Source organism: Calypte anna, chromosome 3, assembly GCF_003957555.1.
Source record: "Calypte anna isolate BGI_N300 chromosome 3, bCalAnn1_v1.p, whole genome shotgun sequence".
Classification (NCBI taxonomy): domain Eukaryota; kingdom Metazoa; phylum Chordata; class Aves; order Apodiformes; family Trochilidae; genus Calypte; species Calypte anna.
Window position 1 is genome coordinate 62,966,324 of NC_044246.1, and position 23,754 is coordinate 62,990,077.

At 40.2% G+C, this 23,754-nt stretch overlaps 1 protein-coding gene across 5 annotated transcripts in view; it reads right to left on the minus strand.

Moving 5' to 3' along the window:
• The window catches only part of NCOA7 (nuclear receptor coactivator 7), an 83,149-nt gene extending 61,061 nt beyond the window's left edge, over window positions 1-22,088 (minus strand). The window contains exons 1-2 of one of the 5 annotated variants that reach the window (XM_030447504.1): window positions 21,920-22,088; window positions 5,854-5,985 (exon numbers count right to left, since the gene is read on the minus strand). In XM_030447504.1, coding sequence (XP_030303364.1) covers window positions 5,854-5,903 — 50 coding nt within the window. In that variant the 5' untranslated portion in view covers window positions 5,904-5,985; window positions 21,920-22,088. Of the gene's footprint in view, window positions 1-5,853; window positions 5,986-21,906 lie in introns of all 5 variants that reach the window. The other 4 variants (XM_030447502.1, XM_030447503.1, XM_030447508.1 and 1 more) reach the window with 4 other exon arrangements.
• Between the last annotated feature and the right edge of the window lie 1,666 nt (window positions 22,089-23,754).

Here is a 23,754-nt window from a genome sequence, read left to right on the forward strand (position 1 = left end):
TAAAAGGCCTATCATGTAACTTATTTAGCCTCCTTTTTAGAATATAAATAAGTTTGGTTTTTTTTTTTTTTGCAGCTTCTCTTTAAAGGCTGATAAGAGACACCCAAATGTCCCTTTGGGAAAATCCAGTGTAAGGTCATTACATGTTTGCTGCCTAACAAGTCAGCCCACTATGTATTTTGCATGGTGAGCAGTGAGAATTCTGAAGTTGCTGGTGTGAAAGAGCATGTTCAAAGATTAAATAAACAGAAACTCTTTCATCTGCATATTGTGATATACTCCTCAAAGAAATCAAGAACCTAATGAAACTCTGCCCTTCTCTTTCCTAAAAAAGTCTTCATACAGAGGCCACACTGTTACCCAGTCTCACTTCACACGCAGGGGGAAGTGAATGGGTAAGGAGATGAACCATGCTTCCCATCTTACACAATCTTTCGATCTCCTTAAATAGCATTTCTAGTACTGGAAAATTCTGAAAACCCTGAAGAAAGCCTCAGGGCCCCATTAGATATTTTCACTAACTCTGTTATCCAAGAACAAAACTCTTCTTCAATCCTAAGTGATTCCACTGGTCTTGAGGTTGAAAGGACTGGAGAGAACCAAGGCTGCAGAAACCACTGCTTTGTTTATACTTCCCAGAGGAATCACTCACGTTGGGAACAACTCTGTGATTCACAGGCAAAATAGAGGATGGTAATTTATGCTCTTCTGCTGACTTTCATCTTCCACCACAGAATTACAAGACTGCTAATATAAAAACCTCAGAGTCCAGAAAGAAACAGCAACACAAGATAAGCAAACAGTTCACAAGATAAGCAGCTGTTCAACATACTTTTCCCCCACACTGTAACACTTCAGAAAAAGCAGGTTCAATTTTTCCCCAACTCTCATCCTCCCATTTTACACCTATGATAAAAAAGAAAGTATTGTATGTATAAAAGAAAAGTTAAGTTTGAGCAATGAACACTAAGTGTCCCTCAAACATCCCAAAGACCTGATGAGCCTTCCAAAACTCTCCTCAAAAGTTCCTTGTGCTGCTGTGAAATTCTAGACATATTTTTACTGTCTGAAAACTGCAACAGTTGCAAAGGACAGATGAAACACACACAGCATTGTACATAGCTGCAGGCATATAGCCTGCTAAAAACATTAAACACCCCCCATTTTAAGTAATAAGAAGGCAAATCGTGAAACTTTGTTTTAAAGAAATATTTTATGGCTTCTCTCAGCATCCAGTGTAGCAAATCAACCATCCTGCTCATATTCCCCTAAATAACAGAAAATAATACCCACAGCTCCCCATAAATCTGAAGTAGTGATATCTTCAGCCTTTCTTTAGAGAAGAAAATTCCTCAAATATACATGTCACTGGTAGAAACAATACAAGTAAAATGCAATACTGTTTTTAGTTTCAATAATAGGATTATGAGGTAATGTTTTTATGTCTGGAAGCAGAGCTAAGAAAGCTCCATCACAGATGAGCTGAAACGATGTATTATTTCCTAGAGTCGTTTTAAAAAAAAAAATAAAATCTAAGCATCTCCAGGATCTTGGCTTGACTATTCCTCACACCCAAGATAAATCTTCACGACAGTTTGTTTTAAAAACAATGTGTAGAAACTTTTCCCTTTAAAAGCAAAAAATAAATTATGGGTGCTACAGGAAACCTGAATAAACATTAACACTTCAGCTGTGCTGAGCACACACAGTTGCAAGGAGATGACTGCTAGAGATACAGAGGTCTGAGGAGCACCCAGCATTTGAAGCCTCTTATGTGACTATACAGAGCCTGGCCAACAAGAAAAGCACTTAGGAGCAAAACCTATGACAAAGTCTCATATACAGGAAATGCCCTCCAGAAACTATGTGCATATTGCCTTATGCAGATTACCCTCCTTCCTAGCCACCACTAATATCCTCCCTTTTTACACATTCTTTCTGTTCTTACTGCATTTTTCTCATTTCATCATCTTCCCGTGTCTTAATAGACACAGGAATGAAAAATATGAAGTTTACAAATACTGAATATGGGAATAAAACAGAACAAAGCCAGAAAAAAAAAATCCAAATTAGGTGCATATAAGTCTGTTAGTTTGCAATATGCAAAAGGCTGACCAAAGGAGTGACCACAGTGTGTGGCAGACCAAGGGTCAGTGCAACCCAGCATCCTGCCTCCAACAGCAGCAAAAAGCAAGGACCAGGGAAAGACCATAACAATCTGACAAGTATATGACTTCTCCAGATAAGCTTTCCAGACTAACTGTTTTCAGCTCAGTAACTATGTATTAATGATTTCAAATGTCATGAGTTGTAAATGATTAAAAGGAAAATCAAGGTTAGGTCATAAGAAACTAATATGGTTTGAATGCTGTATGGTTTGTTATATTTGTTTTTAGGCATTAAAAATAATTGTAAGAACAAAAAGCTCAAAAATCAGAGCCTCATAACAAGTAAATGATAACTGTAATAAACACTTGTAATATACCTTTCTAAAATCTTGTGTTCAATGTACAAATCTTAGTCTGTACGAATGTAAATTTAGATTCCTATGCCAAGAATCTACATTTCATTTTTAAATAGTGTGAATTCCTTTATTTCCCTTAACAATTCACATCGTAGATCAACACAAGGTTTCAGGCTAGGACAGAATGTTAGCAATCTGGAGCTAAAAGGAGTCTCTGCCTACTAAGATGAGCTTTGGACCATGTCCCAGATATTTATGTAATTTTTTCAAATGAATGATGGTAACGATACTAATATAAATTCAATAAACACAAAAGCACCCCAGTCCCAGTGAGAATCTTTTCCCTTGTACAAGCATTTAATCTTTGACTTCAGAAATTTGGCTCTCAGTGGTGATCAAAAACAGACTCAGAATTAAAACTTATGATTGCCCTGGAAACTATTAAAAAGTAATGAACATTAAACCTAAATATTAGGGTTATGGTTCAACTCTATACTGTATTCTTCAGATTAAGGACTCTACAAGCTGGAGACACAGCTATAAATAAAATTAATGTAGGCATCTCAGTTGACTTGTTGAAAAGTAACTTTTTTGTTTTTTCAAATAAAGCACTACTTATTTGTTGTTCTCTGCTAACAAAGTAGTAGAGAACTACATGACATAGACCATAGATAGAATCTTTAAGGCATGGAAAATGCTTAGTAATTCACAGTAAGGAAAGTTAAGAGACATAGGAACTTGAAATTAAAAGACATTATTCTTTCAGAAAACCACTCAAACCTTTCCCTTACACTTTCTCATCTCCTAGAACTTCTACAAATATATCTAGTATCACACAAGAGCACATGCAAAGCATTTCCAGTTTCAAGCTTCACTTTCAGTGTTTCAGACTACCACTTATTTCCATGACATGTATCACAAATGTTATTAATTTCCTTTTAAATTAAGTTAAAATTTTAATAGCTATTCGTTTCACAAGGTGAAAGACCTGCAAACCTGACCCTGTGCAAGGGGCAGAGGAAGACTGAGTAGTTCTCAATTCTATAAGGGGAGGGGTAAGATACAGGAAGCAGAGGCAGAGGGAAATAGCAGTTTGTACCAGGGTTCAAGAGCACATGATCACACTAAAAAGCACCAAATGCCACGGCAGAATCAGTGACTCAATAAACATAGATGTGGGATTGTACATTGATATCACACTAACATTTATTTTTGAACTTGCTGGATACCAGGAGAGACTTCACAGCCACAGGAGACAAGAGTTCTTTGCAAGGAGTAATATCATTTGCAAGCTAATGACACAGAAGTTAACAGAAGAGCCTTAAAACAAGGTTTGAAGGATTAGGCAAGAAAATGTAACTGCACAGAATCGTCTTCAAGTGGTAATGTTTTATGTAGCAGTCTTAAATAAGGACCTGTTGCATAAGACAAATTTATGCTTGCATGTTACTCTACACTTACTTCTTGCCTGTTAAACTCCCCCAAGCTTTAACATCTTATCTGCATAAGGAACCTAAATTGGTCTTTCTAAAGTTTCATAGATATTTTTATTTTGAAAAAGTACTTGTTTCATTTCTTGCTAACCTAGGCAAAAAGTAAGCCCTTTATCACAATACACAATGGATAAAGGAGCATCTGGTAAGAAGCAAAAAATAGATGGTGAGGGTTTTCTTTCAGCTTCAGTTGCCATAAGGAGGGGAAGAGACCCAGGAAAACCAAGGCAGTCAGATCATAAAGATCTGTAGTAGAAAGATAGGGTGTCTGAGTTCTCTTCTATAGAGAAAGTCAAAATATTTTAAAGGATAAATGTACGAACCAGCTTATTTGCAACACTAAATGTGGGACAAGTGTGGACATTTATTTAATATTAATCTTGCTTCCTCTCTAGCTGTTCAGGAGCTGGCTTGTCAGGATGTAACTACCACCATGCTAACCATTTCAAATAATTTGGGGGTCTCAAGCTAGACTTCCCAGTGACTACTGGCACAAGCAGTCAGACACCGAGTGCCACCCTACCTACCAAAACAGTCCAGGAAAGGCTAAATTTATAGTATCCTGAAGGCCAAAAGTCACCTTACGATGGGAAGACAGACACTGTGGGATGCTGGCAGGGCAGGGAGGCCACTGCTTGTCCCACTGTTCATGTTCATATGCTCCCTTGCTCTGCCAACAGAGAACTTGGGTTTCACTCAGCAGGAGCTTAAAGGAAAGAGCTGTCTCTGTCCATTTTTCATTTGATGCCTTTGTGCTTGTTAATACCACAATACCCATTTCCCTGTATATCAAAGAGTGAAGTTTTCTATTAAATTGTGTATTTTCATTAATATGGTCTGCAAGGTAGCTATAAAACATTTTATTTCAACAGTACTGAACATATATGTTTTGTCTTTTCAAACCTAAGATCTTTCTCCTCTGTCTTCAGTGAAGCAAAGCCCTTTCTTTACCCCACACTACTGACAAAGAGCACAGTTTTCCTTCCTGCTGACAAAAAGTCTAATCCACTTCCTATTTTCTTCCTTAGTAAGCAGTAGAGCCTCCTCCCATGAATATCTGATCACAGGCAAAAATAACAAGATTCAGATAAGGAGAGGGGAGAATCCTTGATTCCTAAGAATCAGTGTTTTTGTGCAGATTCAATACTAGTTATTTAGTACAGAGTGGAGAGAGTATACACTTTTCCTCTTCAGCAATGAAGGAAGTCTCTTTGAATCAAAGATGTTTTTTACACTGATTTCCTCCCCCTCCTGTACCTCCAAGAGTAAGTGAGCTTTGGTTATTCTTGTACATCAGAGTTCAAGAGGATTACAGACTTACTAAATTAACAAAGACAAGTTACAAGGAAGGAACATCACTTATTAAAAATCACCAATCTTGAATTCCAAATGATAAAAACAATTTAGTGAACAAAACCCATTTTCTATTTATGAAGATGATACAAAGTAGGCATCTTAACCTATCAGCATATAGCTAATCCTTTTTCAGCTGATCTTATCCTATGACATGATACTGCTTCATCTGTCCTTTATTTAAAATCAGTTTAGATTTAGACATGTTTGTTTTAGATATGATTGTTTTTCTAAACACTCTTCAGGAACTGCATGCTTGAGGCTCAAATGCAGTGCAATTTACAATTGAATACCCAAGAACAGTTTTGTGTTTCAAACAATTATGCTTCAAATTTATCACTACTACCCAAAATAAAAAGTATCACCAGTCCACCAAAAGTATCACCAACATAAAGGGCACAGCAAGGAAAGCACTTTCTGGACACATAATGCAGCACTGGTTTAATTTTCACACATTCTTGGAAAATTGTAAAACCTTGTGAAAAAGGCAGAAAGAGGAGTTCCATATTTTGATTAACATAAAAACAAATCCCATAAACTTACCGAGCAAAATAGCTTTGTCTTCTTTCCTTCTTCTCTTCCTTGGTCTCCATGATGTGCAGTAAAATGGGCAAGGTGAGCAGCCAAATGTGATGCTCTTTTTCCCCTCAGTACCTCATATCCAGGGAGAGTTTTCTGCATACAGTATTTAAAAACAGGAAGGTCATAAATCAACACATCAACAACATCTACAGAAAACAACTGACCCAGTGACAAAGCAAAGTAAAACTTCAACGAGTCAATGCTTGCCATATGATATCCATTTAGTGTAAGGACATGGCTTGGCAGTTCAGGCAGACCAAAAACCAGAGGACAGAATGATTTTCTATTACTCAGACACACACTGAGGGCAGTTTCTACAATAGAGGAAATGAGACACTGCAAAGCAGGTAACCCGAAGAGAAGTAGCAAGCTTTAAAACCCTGTAAGGATTAAAATACCTTGCAAGCTGTTAAATAGTTCATACCAAAACATCTTCCCAGTTTCATGTGTTTTATAGACAGGAAGATCAAGAGAAGCCTTGGAAATATCCAGTACAAACAGTATAACCAGAAAGCACAGTGCTGGCAGATGAAGGGAGAGACATTGCCCAGGGAACCAGGAGGAAAAAAATCCTGCCTGTCCACAGCCCGGTCTTGTTTAGCATCAAAGCAGCCACCTCCTGCTTTGGCAAAGAGGGCACCAAGACCAAGAAAGTAGGCCTTAAACCTAAAACTAACCATAGATGCTGCAGGAGGTGCCAGAACCAAACCAGTGTGACACTTCTTGGCTTGCCAAGTATATGTTTTGCTCCTTTGCTCTCACAACAAGGTAGCAATGAAAACTCAGGTATGGAGCCTGTGTTTCCCACGTCAACTACATTCAACTCCAGGTCCTTTCAGTGGTGAGGGGGAATATATCAAGAACTTAAAAAACCCCTAAGTAATTATATTCAGAACAGATAGGCACTTGGAAAACTGGAATGTTATATATACACCAGAAGAAAGGAAGGCATTGAGGGAATTTTTCTTTTGCTTATGAAAATACACAGGGATCCCATATCCAGTCACCAAGTAATGAAGCTTTTCACAATAAAATAATTTACCATCAGGTGCCACTCAGTTGACCTAAAAACTTGGTTAGCCCACCTACTCAGAAGAAACAAAGGCAGTGTTTTAGGCAGGCAGATTTGAGGCTGAAAATAATACTTTGAAAATATAGTACTAGGAAAAGCAAATTGGTTTGGCATGCAGGCTTCATAACCTCTGAGTGTACTTTTGTTGTTGGGAGTTTTTCATGCACTAGTTAGCTTCAGGGGAAAAAACAATTTAAAAGTGTGAAAGTTCAGAGGACCAAAGTATTACCTGCAGTTATTGTTACTGAAAACTAGTATTTCTGAAAGATCCTCTTCAATTTTTGGTTCTCTAAGCAGTAACATTGCAAAAGCCACATTTACTTTACAGATTGTCACTGGCATTTCAAAAGTTGTATCAAAAAGCAAACCTATTCCACACTTTCTCCCTACCTGTCTTTTGACATCTCACAAGGAAGAAAACCCAACTATTCTTTCTTAATATGAACTGCTTAAGAAGTTCTTAAGGATGGATGATGAAAATGAATCTTTGTTTCCTGGTCTCTCCTTTCTGGCAAAGGCAGACTGAATCAGACAGACTACTAAAAATGCACATATTTGAGGGATATTTATGTACCGGGAGACAGATATCTTACTCATATATCATAAGCAGAGAACAACCTCAAATGATGACAAAGCTGAATTTATAGAAATTTCAGGCTCAGTTTAACTCTTCCTACACTGAACCTAAAATAGAGAGTGAAAAGCTTAAATCACACATCTACAGCAACACTAATTCTTTTATTAGATGATTTTGAGAGGAAAGGTATCTCTGATAGGCAAGTAATGCATTTAAGTGAGGGCACAAATTTTCCATCATTAGAAAGACAGAACAGATCACAGTAGAAAGCTCCCAGTGAGACAGCCAAGCAGACATGGATGTAACAGAGAGAACCCAGTGTGCCACAGAAACAGGATGCTGCCCAGACACACCACCTGGCCCTCACCTGCTTTCTGGTGCAATATCCCCCCCAGCATTTGTTTTTTTGGTTTTGCTTCTCTTTTTTACCTCTGCTCCTGAGACTTAAGACAAACACTGCACACATCTGCTCATACAGCTGCACACTTCATTGCTACTATTTGCTCCAATAGGAACATTCAAATGCTGTCTCTGGTCATTTTCAGACATGAAGCATTACCAGTGGTTCTGCTTATATGTGCAGCTCTGCAGCACACTGCCTTCTTACAAATAACAAGTCTGGGTACCCGTGCCAATTCTGACTCCTAAAAAAACGCACTACGAGAGATGGCAAGGATTACAACAAGTCAATAATGAGACTAAGAAAAGGGAAGTTATGTATGTAGTACTTCAAAAGCAATATTAAAACTGCCTATCAAGCTTGCAGAATAAGAATATAGAACAAATCACATAGAGGGAAGCTTTTTTTTCAGTGTATCAGATTTGAAACTGAACCCTTGAGGGCTGTTAACTGCACCTCTGGTGAGACCAAAGCAGTTTCCAGGACACTGTCCAGATGCAGACAGACAACAAACACACAAGGACAAGACTGCAGCACCAGGTCACACTCCACCTTTATGCATAAAGGAACAGAAGAAGAGGAGACACATTATACTTTACTACTGGTCATATAAATGCATACAATTTTGCTTCACAAGCCAAAGCACTAATACTAACTCTAGAATTCATTTCAACAGACATCTTTTTTTTTTCTTCTTTTTCTTTTTTTCTCTCTCTTTTTTTTTTTTTTTTTTTTTTTTTTTTTTTTCTAAAACAGGAAGGTGAAAGCACATCGGCACCTTATGGAAAACACTAAACTCTGCACTACTTCACTAATGCCTCACTGACTGGACTAGCCATGTGGAGTGTTATTGCTTTCAGATTCTACTAGTATCTTCTGTTTGATGTAATAGTAAGGAGACGTTTCAGAATCAACACCACCGTATCTCAAGATGAAAAGTAACAGAAATGCACAGCCAGCAAAGAGGACAGTAAGACACAACTTCTGGGCACCATGTCCTAGCTAAAAGGGAGACTGGAAGCTTTCCTAAAAACACTAGAACAAGCCAAAAAGGCACAGCACAAACTAATAACATTAAGTTATATTGAGTAGAAGGAACAATAAATAGCTTATTCTAAAGCTATCTTAAGATAAATATGCAATTATTTTAATGCAATTATATAGTTTATATTTATGGTATAGTTTATAGTTATGGTAATTATAATTACCATTTAAAGTGCAATGTTACTTCTAAAACATTAATAAGCTCTATAAAGAAGTTCCAGTCCATAATGCATAACTGAAGGGTGTTAAACTAACTTATGAGAGATTTTCCACCTCAGTGAAGCTGAGGCTGATGATTCAGCCCTTGCTTAGGTGAGTAACCCTTATTTATGCATACAGCTCCACTGACCTTTAGACTCTTAAGCCTGTCATGTTTCTTGTAACACTTTTAAAATACCCAAATAATTAAAATGCAAAATTTAAGAGAAATTTGTAAATAGAACTGATATATAGATTTCTTTCATGTTAGACACAGACAAGTATCACAATTTCTCTATCTCCAAGTGGAGAGAAAGTGAGATTCCACATGGCTAATGCACCCTCTGGACTCAAGGACATTGGATATAAGATGGGCAAAAGAAACAAACACTCCTGGCTCTTGAGGAATTAGCTGCAATGTTTAGAAGGTTATTATCCCCCCCCATTTGCCCCTATAGAGGTGAAGTAAACTAATAGTCCAAGCATTTTCATTCCCTGTTAATTTAGTAAGAACAGGCTAAGCTTAGATCTTAGACCTTCAACTCATCACCTGGATCAGCAACAAAGTTCAAGTAAATCACATGACAATCAATTTAACAGAACCATTTCTGATTCAGAAACAGAGTAACAATAACAAAACTTGATTACACTCCAATGGATTCCCAAGCTAAATTATTTCTACCTTGCTTGGGAGGAAACTTCCACTAACCCAGGTTTTCATGTTTCACACAAAATAAGGGGAAGCAAAAGAGCTATCAGAAATTCCGTATTACCAGTGACAGCTGTCAAGTGAGAAAAACACCCAGATTTAATCTTCCCTCATCGGCAGCTGAACACCACCAGATGCATTTTCCGTAAGAAACAACAGATTTCACTGTGTAATTCAGCTGCTCGTGCTAGACAGAAACCAGCTACAAAACACAGTGAAAACTATTAACAAGTAGAGTGCTAGCCCATACCAATGTAAAAATAAAATGTTGCTTTAAATCAGGCCTCTTGGGAAGACTTTCATTTTTAGGTCAACAACAACATTGTTGCAGAATTTTGAAACAACTTAAACCCTTTGCTTCCTTGTAGCCCCTGTTTTAAACCACCTTGGTTCAAGTAAATTTCAAGCCCAAGGCTTCTGAACCCCACAGCCTGCCAGGCTCACATTGTACGGGTATAGGCACTGTGAGGAGCCTAAATACCAACTTATGCATCTTTATGGACTGTTGACAGAAAACACTAGTCTCTTCCTACCAAACACTGTAACAAAAGCATTTGGATAAACAGAGCAAATTCTGTAGCCACTGATATAAAGAAAGCTTCACTTATATGATATGACCAACAGAAACACTGTGTTTTACTTTTTTCAGAAAAAGCATTTTCAGGTTTCTGGTTCCAGTTAATTGAGACTCCAATAAATATTAGCTACTTTTAATTACCAAGATAAATCTTTCAAACAATCTTCATCAAGAACATTGATTCGATTTTATAGGTGAGAGACCGAGATTCAGAAGGACCCTGTAGTTATTCTGCAAAGTTATTAAAAAGCCACATATCTCATAACTGCGGGGCAAATGGCTTACACTTTGTGTTCTTCTTTCCTGGGACCCCTGATAAGTGAAAAAGTCCATGTTTATGTCAAATACTATGGCATTTCTATCACAATTTAGGTTGCATTTTTGAGTCAGCTCATAAATTGACATGAAGCATCATAGTTCCACCACTACAGAGCAAGAGGAGGGTTTGGTTTGTCATATCCAGAGAGGATAAGACAGATGTGAGTATTCTCTTTCCTCTCCCTGGAGCAAGCAGGCAGGCACACAAAGGACTTTTATATATATACATATATAAATATATATGTATATGCTTAGCAGCATTCTACTGAAACATTAAGTACTTGAAGTTTAAAAAAAAAAAATAATAAAATTGATGAACATTCAACACATCACCTAGTATTTAGACAATCCCCTCAGGATTCGCTTGCTGATTTGGCAGTAGACACTGGCATGTTCCTCTCTCATAACAACTGTTACCTTTATGATCCCTTTAGAAACACTTCAAAGAAAGCCTGCACAGCTGTTTTGACAAGGTCAAGACATGCATATGCATAACAACATCAGTCCCAGAGCCAACGAGTTACTGATTTTCTACCAGGTTTTTAAGGACATGATCAAAGGGCTTCTAAGATTCCCCTCTCTGAACCAAGCAAAGGGATGGGAGGTCTGAACAGAAGTCACTCCATCCTCACCAGACCTACCTACACAGCAGTGTTACAAGAGTAAGGCAGGTAGCAAGGAAAATCAGACACCTGCCTGGTGCCATCTCCATGCCAGACCAGCAACCAGCAGAATTATCCTATACGCCATACACAGATATGCCATACATACTATATGGCATACACAGAACACTGCTAAGGGCAATTTTGTTCACAGTGTCACATATTTAGCCATATACCAGAGCTGCTACTATGAATCAGCCTACACAGGGCTTGAGCAAGATTTGCACAGCACCACTGCAGACAGATGTGCTGTGGTGTATTGAGGCGTGAACTCAGTCACTTTTCCAAACTGGGACAAAAGTTTGCCTTTGTGCCAAGACAAAGAAACTGGACATCCACTTGCCTCTCTCAGGCTGTTAAAATACATTCACATAGCAAGCAGCTGCCAGTATGACATATTGCTGCCCTTTGCCTTCCTCCCTTTCACTTAATTCAGCTGCTTGCTACCACTCGTCCACCCAAAATTGCCACAGAAATTACCTAGAGCAGAGCCAGCAGAAGCGGCTCTGGATCTGCAGCTCAGTTTACATCCTGCTGTGCCACTCACACCCACTTCCAGCAGCCTCTGCTGCACACAGATGAATTGAATGCACACCTTTACATCTGCCACAGAAGTCAGATCTTCAGCAGAAAGCCTGGGCAGAGAGAACTGCTGAGGTCACCCCTTGAGCAGCAACTTCATTTGGTACAACCTCAGCAACCACAGGCTCTGAAAGATGGGAGCTGCTGAGACCTACGATCAGCATGACTGAGATGAGGAACAGGCTACCAAAGACAAAATGCACGTTCTCAGTTTCACAGCAAACTTGCTCTCTTGCTTCTCAGCTCCTTTCTCACCATCCCAGTAAAGGCGTTTATAGAAACTGTACATCCAGTAGAAGCAGAAGCGAAAGAAACAGGCTTTTTTGGAGAGTCATTTTAGCTACACAGATGTGGCTTAATACTTGGCACAAATATCTGTGTCATAAATCACAGGTACCATGATGCTTAGCAGCAGGTTAGGTTCATACCTGTAAATATTCCCATTGTACTCAATGAGACTTGGTTAACATGTTCTCAGTGCTTTACAGAATAAGGTCAGGTAACAAGAGCCTACCAGTCTAACAGGAAGTATTAAAACTGGTCACTATTTTTTAGGTCAAGTACATTTCCAACAATATTAATAATCATGCTATTAAAATTACAGGAAGTTTTATTTTTTTAAGAAAGCACCTATCATATTCAAGTTTTTAGAAAAAGACCTTCAAATTAACAGCCCACTGACACTACACCGTGAAAGATTAACATTTTAATACTTCCTCATTTCAAAAAGCAATTCAAGGCACTAGAGCTACCTGCAGGAAAATTGTAATTTTTAAGTTTCAGCTCAATACCCTCTTTTTCAATCAACCTTAACTCATGCAAATCCCAGGCCGAGGCTTTCATTCCATCACCTACCTCCCAGCTGAGAAGCAAAGGAGTTGAGGAGTGGGGGTGAGAAAGGAGACTAACAGTAATGCAATGCAAATGTTTCCCTATCTGCAATACCATTATCAGACCTAAAATGCCAGGTTTCCATAGCAACCTTGGCTGTGCCACATTGCATACACGGTACGTTAAGTAACATATTGGATGTTTTAATTGTCACAGAAAATCCTGTAGACTTGTACTGCACAAAATTAAAAACTGGAAACTTCCATGGTTTTTTTTTTCTATTCCTTAACCTGCAACATTTATTGCATTACAGTCTCCTGAGTGTGACTTTGCATTACCCAAGCACAGGCAGCTTCACCAGTGCTCAGATCTTGGCAGCATTAGGTGCATTAAAATTACAACAATCAACAGTAAATCATACCCTCTACCCACTGCACAGTCTGAAGCCTGGTTTAAAAGCAGTTTCTGATTATTTCCTTCCTCCTTGCAAAACTCCATTAGGTATTGTATAACTGAGAATTATTTAGTTCCTTTGCTTTTCTGAAATGTTCTTAAAACCTTTATTACCTTACCATTTTTCCTTCCTTAATCTCCAGATTCCGGTACAACATTACTCAGAGTTTCTGGCCATGTACTGAAAGTCACTTCTCACTATAAACAAAGCAAAAACTCCCCTGTCACATGGAATTCCCCTTGCTATATACATACCTTACCACACTTACATTTACCTACCTAACTAGAAAGTCTCTCTGAAAAGCTGCTTAAATCTTTCCAAATATCAGCTTGGCTTCTTTTTGTGTTCTAGCCATTCATGTACAGCTAAGTGTTTACTCAAAATTATTCAGGTAAATACAGTTAGCAGCCTATATCTGTGTATGCTATCTTTTTTTCAGTGTAAATAATCTGGACTTTCTTTGTTCAACTCTAGTTGGCATTCAGTCAGTGAGATGGTTTAGGACTCAGAATAAAAAAAAAAAAAAAAAAAACAACCAAAACAACAGAAAGTTAAAAATACACTTAAGTTAAGTGTAGAATTTTTCTGGTAAAACAACAGCAGTATATCTTTTCCTTTCAGATTATTGAAGTGTTTTAGACACTATTATTGAACATGATTTTGAATATAAGTTCAAACATCTCACACTGACAGTATCCCTGTATCCAAACTCAGTATCTCTGGAGCTAGGCATTTCTTTTTGCTGGGAAAATATCCAACTAAACAAAAAACTCTTCACAAAATTTAACTAAATTTTACAGTTTCTCCAGTGCCAGAGAAGCTATCTCAACCACATCACCAGGCACTACAACATCACTGAGCTCTCTACTTGTGTACCAAGTGCATTCAGAGGGACTGCTCACCGACAGAAGTTACATGTAATACATGTAATACATGTAATACATGTAATACATGTAATACATGTAATACATGTAATACATGTAATACATGTAATACATGTAATACATGTAATACATGTAATCCCTAAGCATAACTTTGTAGAATTAGGGCTCAAAGATAAAAACTGCTAGCTCTCCATTCACTACAAGCTATGCCTGACATAGCTGGTAATGGCAAGTGTTTCTGATTGCCCACCACTTCTCAAACAAAACCTTGTCTTTATTTACAGCTACATCAAAGTAATTGCTTGCCCTTGATCAAGTTGAAGCCAACCAAAACAGTAATGTATTAATGCGTTTTGGGGTGGTTTTTAGTCCATGTTAAAGCCTCTCTTTTTTGAAGAGCTATGGTGCATCCAGTATTGATACTGAAACTTGAAATTTGGCAGAGAATAATTTGGACCTTTTAACAGGTGCTCTGAAAATCTATCCAAACTGTGTTGAGACCTTCACCTTCAGAAAAATAAGAAAAGCAGCTTACAGCTACCCCATCTGGGTGCATCAGTGATTTGTAGTTAAAAAGGACTGACATATTACCTGTGGGACATGTATTAGCCCAGAGCTAGATTCACGTTCTTATCAATAATTATTACAAGACCTGGGATTAAAATGCACATTTCCAACCTCATAGACACAGTTGGGTGTAATGAGCAAGTAATACCTGGCACTAGCTTCCACAGTTCAAAATTGCTTTTCTGAGCCATCTGCTTGCTGAGAAGCAGGAAGAGATGTTTCAAGGCCAGATAAAGCAAATTCCAATTTCTAACACAGTATGCTGTCATCCTAGAGCCTTTCAGTGAGAAAGCAATCATCCACAGTATTCTTTCATCACAGAATTCACAATAGTACATGGGATGAAGAAGAAATCAGACCTTAAACAGCAGTTACAAAACACAGTGTCAGGTAAAACTTTTATTTTAAATGCAACATAATGCTGACTTGAAAGCAATTAAGAGTTGAAATCTGTACTCAATACTGAAGTCCTGATTTCAGTGACACCCATGAAAGTTTGTTTACTAATTTCCTAGATACTAAAAAAACCACAACCCAAGAAAACACAGATAGAAGTTTTTAAAGGCCTGTTACCATTTACAGAGGGAAGACAATAATTTTGCCCAAGAAATAAATTTTCTAACTTGAAGCCCTTGCATGCCAACTCCTATGTGGGTCCACATGACAAAATGAACACATTACAGTTACCAAGTACAAATAAATACGTTCCCTCAGAAGCACCTTAAAATCAGGTCTGGTGTTACAGGTAGCCCCATCACCTCCTTCAGCTTCCCTTTTGCAAACCTCCTTGGCTTTTTCATTTGCATAGAATGCCCCCAGCACTCTTCAGTCATGACTTGTTCCTAGTGGAGAGGGGCTCTGTTCTGTGAGGAGCAGCATGCCCCTTGCTCTGCCAGGTCTGAGTCTCCATTTCCTTCCCAGGAAGAAAACAACAAAAACATATACATTCCTTGCTCTTCTCATAAGCTTCACCCAAAGCATGCTCAGAGCTGAGCAGAAAGGCCAGGAACCACTTGAGCAGGTGCAGTGCTTTATCCACTGCTTGCCATCCCTGGAGCCCAGGAGAACTCACCAACATGTGTGACAGCACAAGATCTGTCTTCTTCCTGGGGTTCATGTTACTTGTTCTTCCCAGCCTGCCCATGGAATATTCTGGATTTCTTGTACTTGCTGTTATGATTTTGGTCTCAAGATCAGTCTCTAGTCCCCCTCCTGCAAAGCCTGCCTCTTACCAGCTAGGCTCAGCCTGAGACTGGGAACTACCAGACCAGGGCTCAGGAAAGGACAACTAGTTTACAAAACACTGAAACTTATTACTCACACAATAGCATCAAGCACATAGTGTCAACAGAGCAGTAGAAAAGAAAACTATTCTCTTTAAATCTCCTTTCATGGCAACAAATGCGTTACTTGTACTAACACAAAAGTTGCACTACAAAGGAAAATACAATGTTGAAAAAAAAAAAAAAAACTTATCCACAGAGTGATCAGTAAGCAGCAGGGATCAATTTTAAGGAACCCAGAATACCAGTATAAAAGGAAACAAATGCACCCCAGTGAGCAACAATATCAAGACTAGCCAAACTAGACATTTTACTTTACATTCTGTAAGCTTGACTGCAGCAGGACACAAATGTAGATGTCACAAGTTCCTCCCTAGCCTCTGTGCAGTGATGATGCCAGCTTCCTCCCACCATCTACTAACCCCTAACAACAAGGCATACCTAACCAACACAGCTCAGCAACATGCACTGAAAAAACCCAACGTAAAAAACAAAAAACCAAATTACTTGCAAATCAAACAAAATTTCTTCAGCTGGTACCTAAGCTCAAGGTCTGAAGACCACCTTACCTCATTGGCAGAAAGCTACCCTTGTGGTTCTCAGTTCTTATCTCCAGCTGCTCTGATGACTACTCAGACTGCTTGCTACTTGAGCCCACATACCAGGATGGCACGGGGGCTTCCAGGTTTATCTGCTGTTACATAGCTGCCAACCATTTGGCCCTCATCTACAAAAGTGACTGGCATACAGCAGGCAAAGCTGATCCTTCACCATATACCTGGAAGCACTGCAGCATGCTGTTCCATAACAGAGTAAGTTTTATCTCCTTGTTTCTCCACCCATTGTCATCAGGATGTCACCACTTGTACCATGCATCTACCAGACAACATCTGCATTTCAGAAGCTTTTGGAGCAGGACTGATGGTACTATAAGGATTTTATATCATGGGTTTTCACAGCTGTTACCTTTAGTCATCAATCTTCAGCAGCTTCTCTGAAAAAGGTTTGACTGGCAACCAGGATGGAAAAAAAAAGGACTACTGAAAGTCAAGTGTTGCTTATATATTACAAATGAAGAATTTCTTTTTAATATATATTCTAAATACCATACAGATAATTCTGATGTATAAAATTTCTTTATTATACTGTTCAATGCTTCTTTGAATTATCTGAACCTTTGTGAGAAAGTATGAAGGAAAAACTCAAACTACTCTCTAGCTCTACAGAGCTTTGTTAGGCTTGGTACAGCTACAAAAACCTGCATACAGTATAATACCCAGCTTTATCAGAAGTGTCCAGGTCTTTGGCATAAGTATAGCTCATTAAAAGTCATTATAGAAACGCTACTTCTTAACGTAATGGTAAAATAAAGCCCCTGCCACCACACTGGAGCATTACTTGACCACGAGACAGTTAACTACAGCAACAGACCTGTGACACCTACAACTTGATCCATGCAGTGACTACTGACACAGCACAAAAGCACTACTGAGCCACTGACAATACCGAGTTGTTCCTTGTAGCATCCCCAACCAAGTAACAACCCAGGCAGAGCCCAACTAGTTTCTGAAATCACACCATCACCTGATCTGGCAGGAAGTCATCCACACCTCTTCCTCTCAGAATGAAGGTGGCAGAGACAGTTCATAGATATTAATCTTTTCTATCTGCTGCAATAGCTTACAGTATTTAAAAAGAAAGCAAACAATAAAGACAGATGGCATGTGGGACAGAAAGCAGAAAAAAAAAACCAAACAAAACAAACCAGACAGGAGTAGCAGCAGATAGAGAGAGCACTGTTAGAAAAGGTTAAATTTACTTCAAAAATGAGCCAGGGAATAAATTACTTTTTCTTAAGATAAGGTCAAGTTTAAGGAAGCAGTAGCTCTCTTCTGCAAAACAAAGCTGTGAACTCTTCTAATCAGTGCACTAGGAAAGCTCTTTCTCTGCCCGAGTCTTTGATAATGGGGAAACAGCTCTCAGGTACCTAAAGAAACACCGGGGGATGATTCCAAAATCAGTCACTAGCAGGTGAGACTAGTGTAAGAAAAATTCCTTTATAGAAATTGGTAGCATATTAATATAAGGGTTTTAAATCCTGCTAAGTGGATAGAAAATGAAACATGAAAAATCCTTACTTGACACTGTAACCAACAGATAAACACAAATCTTGCCTGTAAAAACAGGTGTAACTTCCCTGCTCAGCTCAGATGTTTTGTGTTCTTGTAAACCAAGTTAATATCACCATTATTTAAACATGATTGTTAGTAACAAAGCCTGCATTTCAGAGAGGATATTGAAAAAAATCCCCATCATGTAGAATATACAGATTAACCATAACAAAGGCACTAAAAGAAAGAAATGGCACCTCCATAGGATCTATGTGTAACTTATCACATAGAAGGCAAAATAACTGAGAGCAGCTTCAACTAGCTGTTAAGGCCACAGGACCACACAACACATGGAATCTGAGGCATGCAACAGAAAGCACAGCTCACGTTTTTCAAACATGAGAAATAACTATCAGAACAGCTCATTATGATAAGTACTATATTTATTGAGAGCTCCAAATCTAAGCCAGAAGCCTTCTAAAGGATAAACTGCGGTTCTATGAAAAGTCATGAAGTCTCAAGTACAGGCACGTTGCTAGGATGCTCTTACAGTACCCAGCTGAAATACCAGTGCTGTTTCTCCAAACTGAGAGCTGTTTCTCAGACTGATAGCAGAACAGGTGTGAGAGCAAAGTACACCACCAGGAGCAACTCCCCCTTTCTGGCACTTAACACTACCTTCTGCAGTGCAACCCCTTGGGAAGTAGTGACAGACCCCACAAAGCCTGTGGGCACCCTGCCCTGGCAGGCACACAGAGCAGAGATTGCAGATACACAACCACAGGATCTTGTCCCACTGCAGCACCCTGCCAACCCCAAAACTGAGCAAACACTTCATAACTGACACCTCCCATACAAGAACAAATATAGCTTTTCATCTACAGTCAGAAGGGTTTGCCAAAGGGGGGGGGGAAGAAATAATACTCCTATATATGTGTTTAATGTATCAATCTGAAACATGTTTAGGGGGAGGGCATAATCCCTTCAGGTTGCTGTGAATTTTGTCACTGCCTCACTGCTTCATGAATCGGGCCAGGGAAAAATTATACAGAAACAAGGAAAACAGTCCTATTTAAATAAAAAAATAAATAAAAGATATCAAAACTTGTTTTTCATACCCTGCTTTTCTTTATGGTCAAAGAAGGCCACCTAAGTGAGCACTCAATGCTGGCTTCGCTTTTAATTGTAGCATTGAGTTTCCTCTTTTTACAAAAACAACCGTAACTCCCAGGACAAACCCATGGCAGCAGCAGCACAACTCGTGCATTCTCCTTCATAAGGTCACAGATCCCATGGGCCAGGTTTGTCCTCCAGAAGAAAGTGAGAAGCCACCAACTCGGTGGCAGGCAGCCAGCCACAGTGTCAAGAACTACACCAGCAAATGTATACTTCCCCAAAACAAGAGCTGCACCCATAAAGCCTTAGATTTTTTTTTTATTTTTTATTTTTTTTGCTTATTGATCACAAGGAGGAACAGACTTGTCAGTTTGCAGCTACTTTGCTGATGACACTGGACTCCTTCTGCCAGCAGAGCTGAGGACCATGACTGCCTGCTGCTGCATCAGGCACCTGTCGAGACAAAGTGAGCACAAGCTGGGTGCCAAATGGGGAGTCTTACCATTTTTCTTGACATTGGTTACATTCCAAGTTTCCTTCAATGCCTACAGAAAACCAAAATGAAACTAAGTCACTTCATCCCTCTCTTCTACCATAATTATGATTTGTGAACATCTCCAATTGCCTGAAGCAGCAAATCCTTGTGCCAGTTCATGCTCCAGAGGCTCCCACTAGTTTCTCACCTTTGAAACACTCACCCAGATGGGTGGCTGCAGGGAGCAACTCTGGATACAGTACCATCTATAGGATTTTCACAGTTTTGTTCCTAATTGTTTTGAAATGTTATTCTTCAACCCAAATAACTCTCCAATTAATTCACCTCTATTTGAATAGAGGAATTTCCAAGCTATCTACTGAAGTCAGGATCATAAACTAGCCAAATATTTACCAGAGCCAATTCCCAGCCAGTCTCACTTTTCTTTCAAAATCCCAGATACACAAAGCAACAAAGCAGTATTCCTATACAACAAGACAATTGCTCCAATAAATTCTAAGTCACTTCAGTTCCAAAGGGAATCATTTATAATTTTGGCAGTAAACTTGCCTAATTAAACTGTCATTATGGCCACTGTTTCAGTAAGAACGGAACACTGTGCGGAGGCAAAGAGTGAGACTCGGAGAGTGCCTCACAAACTGACAAATAAGGTTCTCTATAACTTTCTTTTTCATAAGATAATAGGCAGCAAGAAAGAAAGGGGGAGGAAGGGAAAGGAAAATGAAAAAGGGTTTTGAATGTAATCAGAGTAAAAAAAAAAGAGAGAGAGAGAGAGAAAGAAAAAAGGGAGGAAGCCATAAGTCAGCAGCCCTTCACAGAACCAACTTTACTTATCTGTTTCGAGCCCTAAAACATTTTGCGTATATTTATGGACATTTCCCTTGTAAAAGGACAGAAGAGAAAGCAGTCTAAAATGCAGTAAGACTTACAAGATTTTAAAAAATTACTTGCATTTAAAGACATATATTTCTGATTATTTTCATTCAGTAAGTATGCATGCATCATTTTCCTGGCATTTTCTGTTGCCCTTTCCATTAATTTTCCAAAGTCTGCATATGTATAAATACACATTCAAAAGAACAGTAATATCCAAATACATTTTCCACGTTATGTAAACACATGCTGATACAATATAATGAGAGAATTCATCAATATGCACTTTAAGTAACATCCAAACAGCCTGGTTCACACCACTGCATGCAAACCATAATCAATTAATGGGCACCTACTCATCTTAAAAGTCCATCATTACACGTTAATAGAAGAAACGTATGACTACTTAGTGGAAGGAAAGTAATTGTGGCATGTAAACACATGGTAAAAGCTTGTTACTGAGTACAGAGGTGTTCATCATCAGATTTCAACACCTAAAAGACAATCGCTGTATCCTTCAGCACCATAACATTGCAAACACATCAACAACACACAGAGAAGCTCCTCCAGCCAAAAAAATCAACTCTGAAGCGGTGTATGGTGAAGTAGAGAGAGTGAAATCCGCTGCACGAATGCACAGAGAAAAAGCAGTTCCTAAGACACCTTTGGCCGCCCAGCAACGCGCCTTAGCCACGAGAACCTAGGACTATAATTTAATATACAGAGAGCCTGGAATATTCCAGCCAACCATCCAAGATCTGGGGAAGGAGGAAATAAATGAGGCTTGAAGCCGTGAAAGCCGACAAAGCAATCCACTCGGCTGCACCGGCTACTCCAAGGCGACGGCAGAGGCAAAAGCCGGGGCCCGCACAACCTCTCCTCGGGCCAGGTCCCCGCTGCCGCCCCCGCCTCCCACCTCCCACCCCGAGGCACCGGGGGGGACAAACCCATCCCGAGCAGAGGCCGCCCCCCTCCTCCCGGCGCTGCCATGCCAGGCTGTCTCTGCCAACCAGCGAGCAGACAACTCGCTCCCCCGGGGCTACAACACGCCTCTCCGCGATGGCCCCCGCCCGCCCCGCCGGGGCTCCGCTCATCGCCTCGGCCCGACCCCGCCGGACCCCCGCCGGGGAAGAAGGCCGTGGCCCAGCAGCCGCGCCTGCCCGCTCTCCGCACGGCGTAAACAGGAAAATAACCACGCAGGCAGACAGACAGAGAAAGGGGCAGACAGACAGAGAGAGGGACAGACAGACACAAACACACCCGTGCCGCACACCTGCATGCGAGGCGGGCGGCATGGCGGCCCCGTGGGGCTGCGCCCGGGCCCCGAGGTCTCCAGCGGGAGGTCTCCTGCGGGAATCGCCGCCTCTGGCGCTCCCGCCTCGGTCAGAGAGGAGGCGACCCCGCCGCTCCCCGCTTCACGGCACGGCCCAACCCGCCGCTCCGCCCCGACACGGAGAGCCCGCCTCCCGATCCGCCCCGCTCCGCCTGCCCCGAGCCCCGCGGGTCGCGGAAGAGTCGGGGTTCGGCGAAGCGTACGGCTGCGGGAGCGGGACCGTGACCGTATCGGAGCGCTGCAGGATGTGGGTTTGCTTTTGTTTTTCCCGAGGCCGCGATACGCCCCGCACCCAATGCGGCTGCCGGCAAGTCCTGTCCTGGGGAAAGGGGTCTGGCGTATTTCTTCGTAAAACCCCAGCGCCGGGCTCTGCCTCCGGAGAGGAGCTTTATTCAAGGACGGTACTAAAACTAAACAACCGGTTTGGGAAGCTGAGGTTAACCAAAGTCTTCAGATTCGTGAGAAACTGAAAAGCCTGGAAACTGGATTTGCTGCTTCCACGCTGCCAGCATGAAGTTTTCCTCAGCAGAGCCCAAAACTCACAATAGTTACCCAGAAACTTGGGTTTCTTGACCTGAGACAACTCAAGGTAACCTAATTCTTCTAGACATCTGTGGGTAGCCCTAAACGACATCTGGCTTCCTATTCCCTCCTTCGGATCAGTAACCAGTTCTGAAGAGGTCTTTTTGCGAGACAAAAGCCTGAAGAGAGGAAGATACCCGCTCAATAAAAAGTTAACACACTGTATACATACACGTATAGATGCTAAAAGAACGTGCAAAAATAAAATAGCAAGTGGTGCAAAGGTGTCCCAAGGTAAGAATCTCTTCTTAGTAGTTATAATGTTACAAATCAAACAAGTTTTAATTTTAAGTAAGAGAGGCCTATTTTTTAACTTATCTGCTGCTTAAAGGGACAGAATGCAACTCCAACATGAACACACAGCCATCTTCCACCAATACCATTATTCTACTTGCAGCATTTGCCTTCTAGAATTCAGTCTCACTACTGGGACAATAACTGTCTCTGCCCCTCCATCAAACTTGCTTCTTTAGTTCCTGCTAAAATTGAAGTTTGCATTGGTTTGGGGATTTTTTCTCCAAAACAGTTTATTTCACAAGATAGAGATTTTCTCTGAAACAGTCTCCTGCTTAGAGGATAGCCTAATGCAGTTACTGTATCTTAAATCTACCCAAGGCAAAAAGAGGACAAAACCAGTTACATTGTTTGAAATATAAAAGACTTGACAGACACAAGGATTCTCTAGTAAAGCACAGAAGAATAGAGCCCTACTCCAAGCTAGTTGTCTGGCACTGCTTAGGCAACAAAATTGGAGGGGGGGGGGAAAGAGGAAGAAAACTGCAGACCTACCATAGTACCACTTAAGTACCACTTCTTTTGGATTCACCACACTGCAACAGAAGTTATGCAGCCCTATTCATGAAAGCATCTACTTATCTCTTATCTGAATTTACATGGCATTGACAGAAATTAACACCTTATTTTAGCTCCATGAAAAGCTGTCTCTAGCCTACTGTACCAGCTCACTGCCCACATCACTGTCCAAGCACTTCTGCCATACTGTGTAGAAAGCTCTGAGGACAACACATAGATTCCATATAGAAGACAAAGAAATTACATGTTTCTACAGCATCTACCTTGCCCCAAGCATTTCCAATACATATTCCAGACTACTGGCGGGGTAAGAAATCACTCACACTCCTGTCAGAGCAGAGAGTAATCAGGCAAGGACCGGAACAAACACATGGGACAAG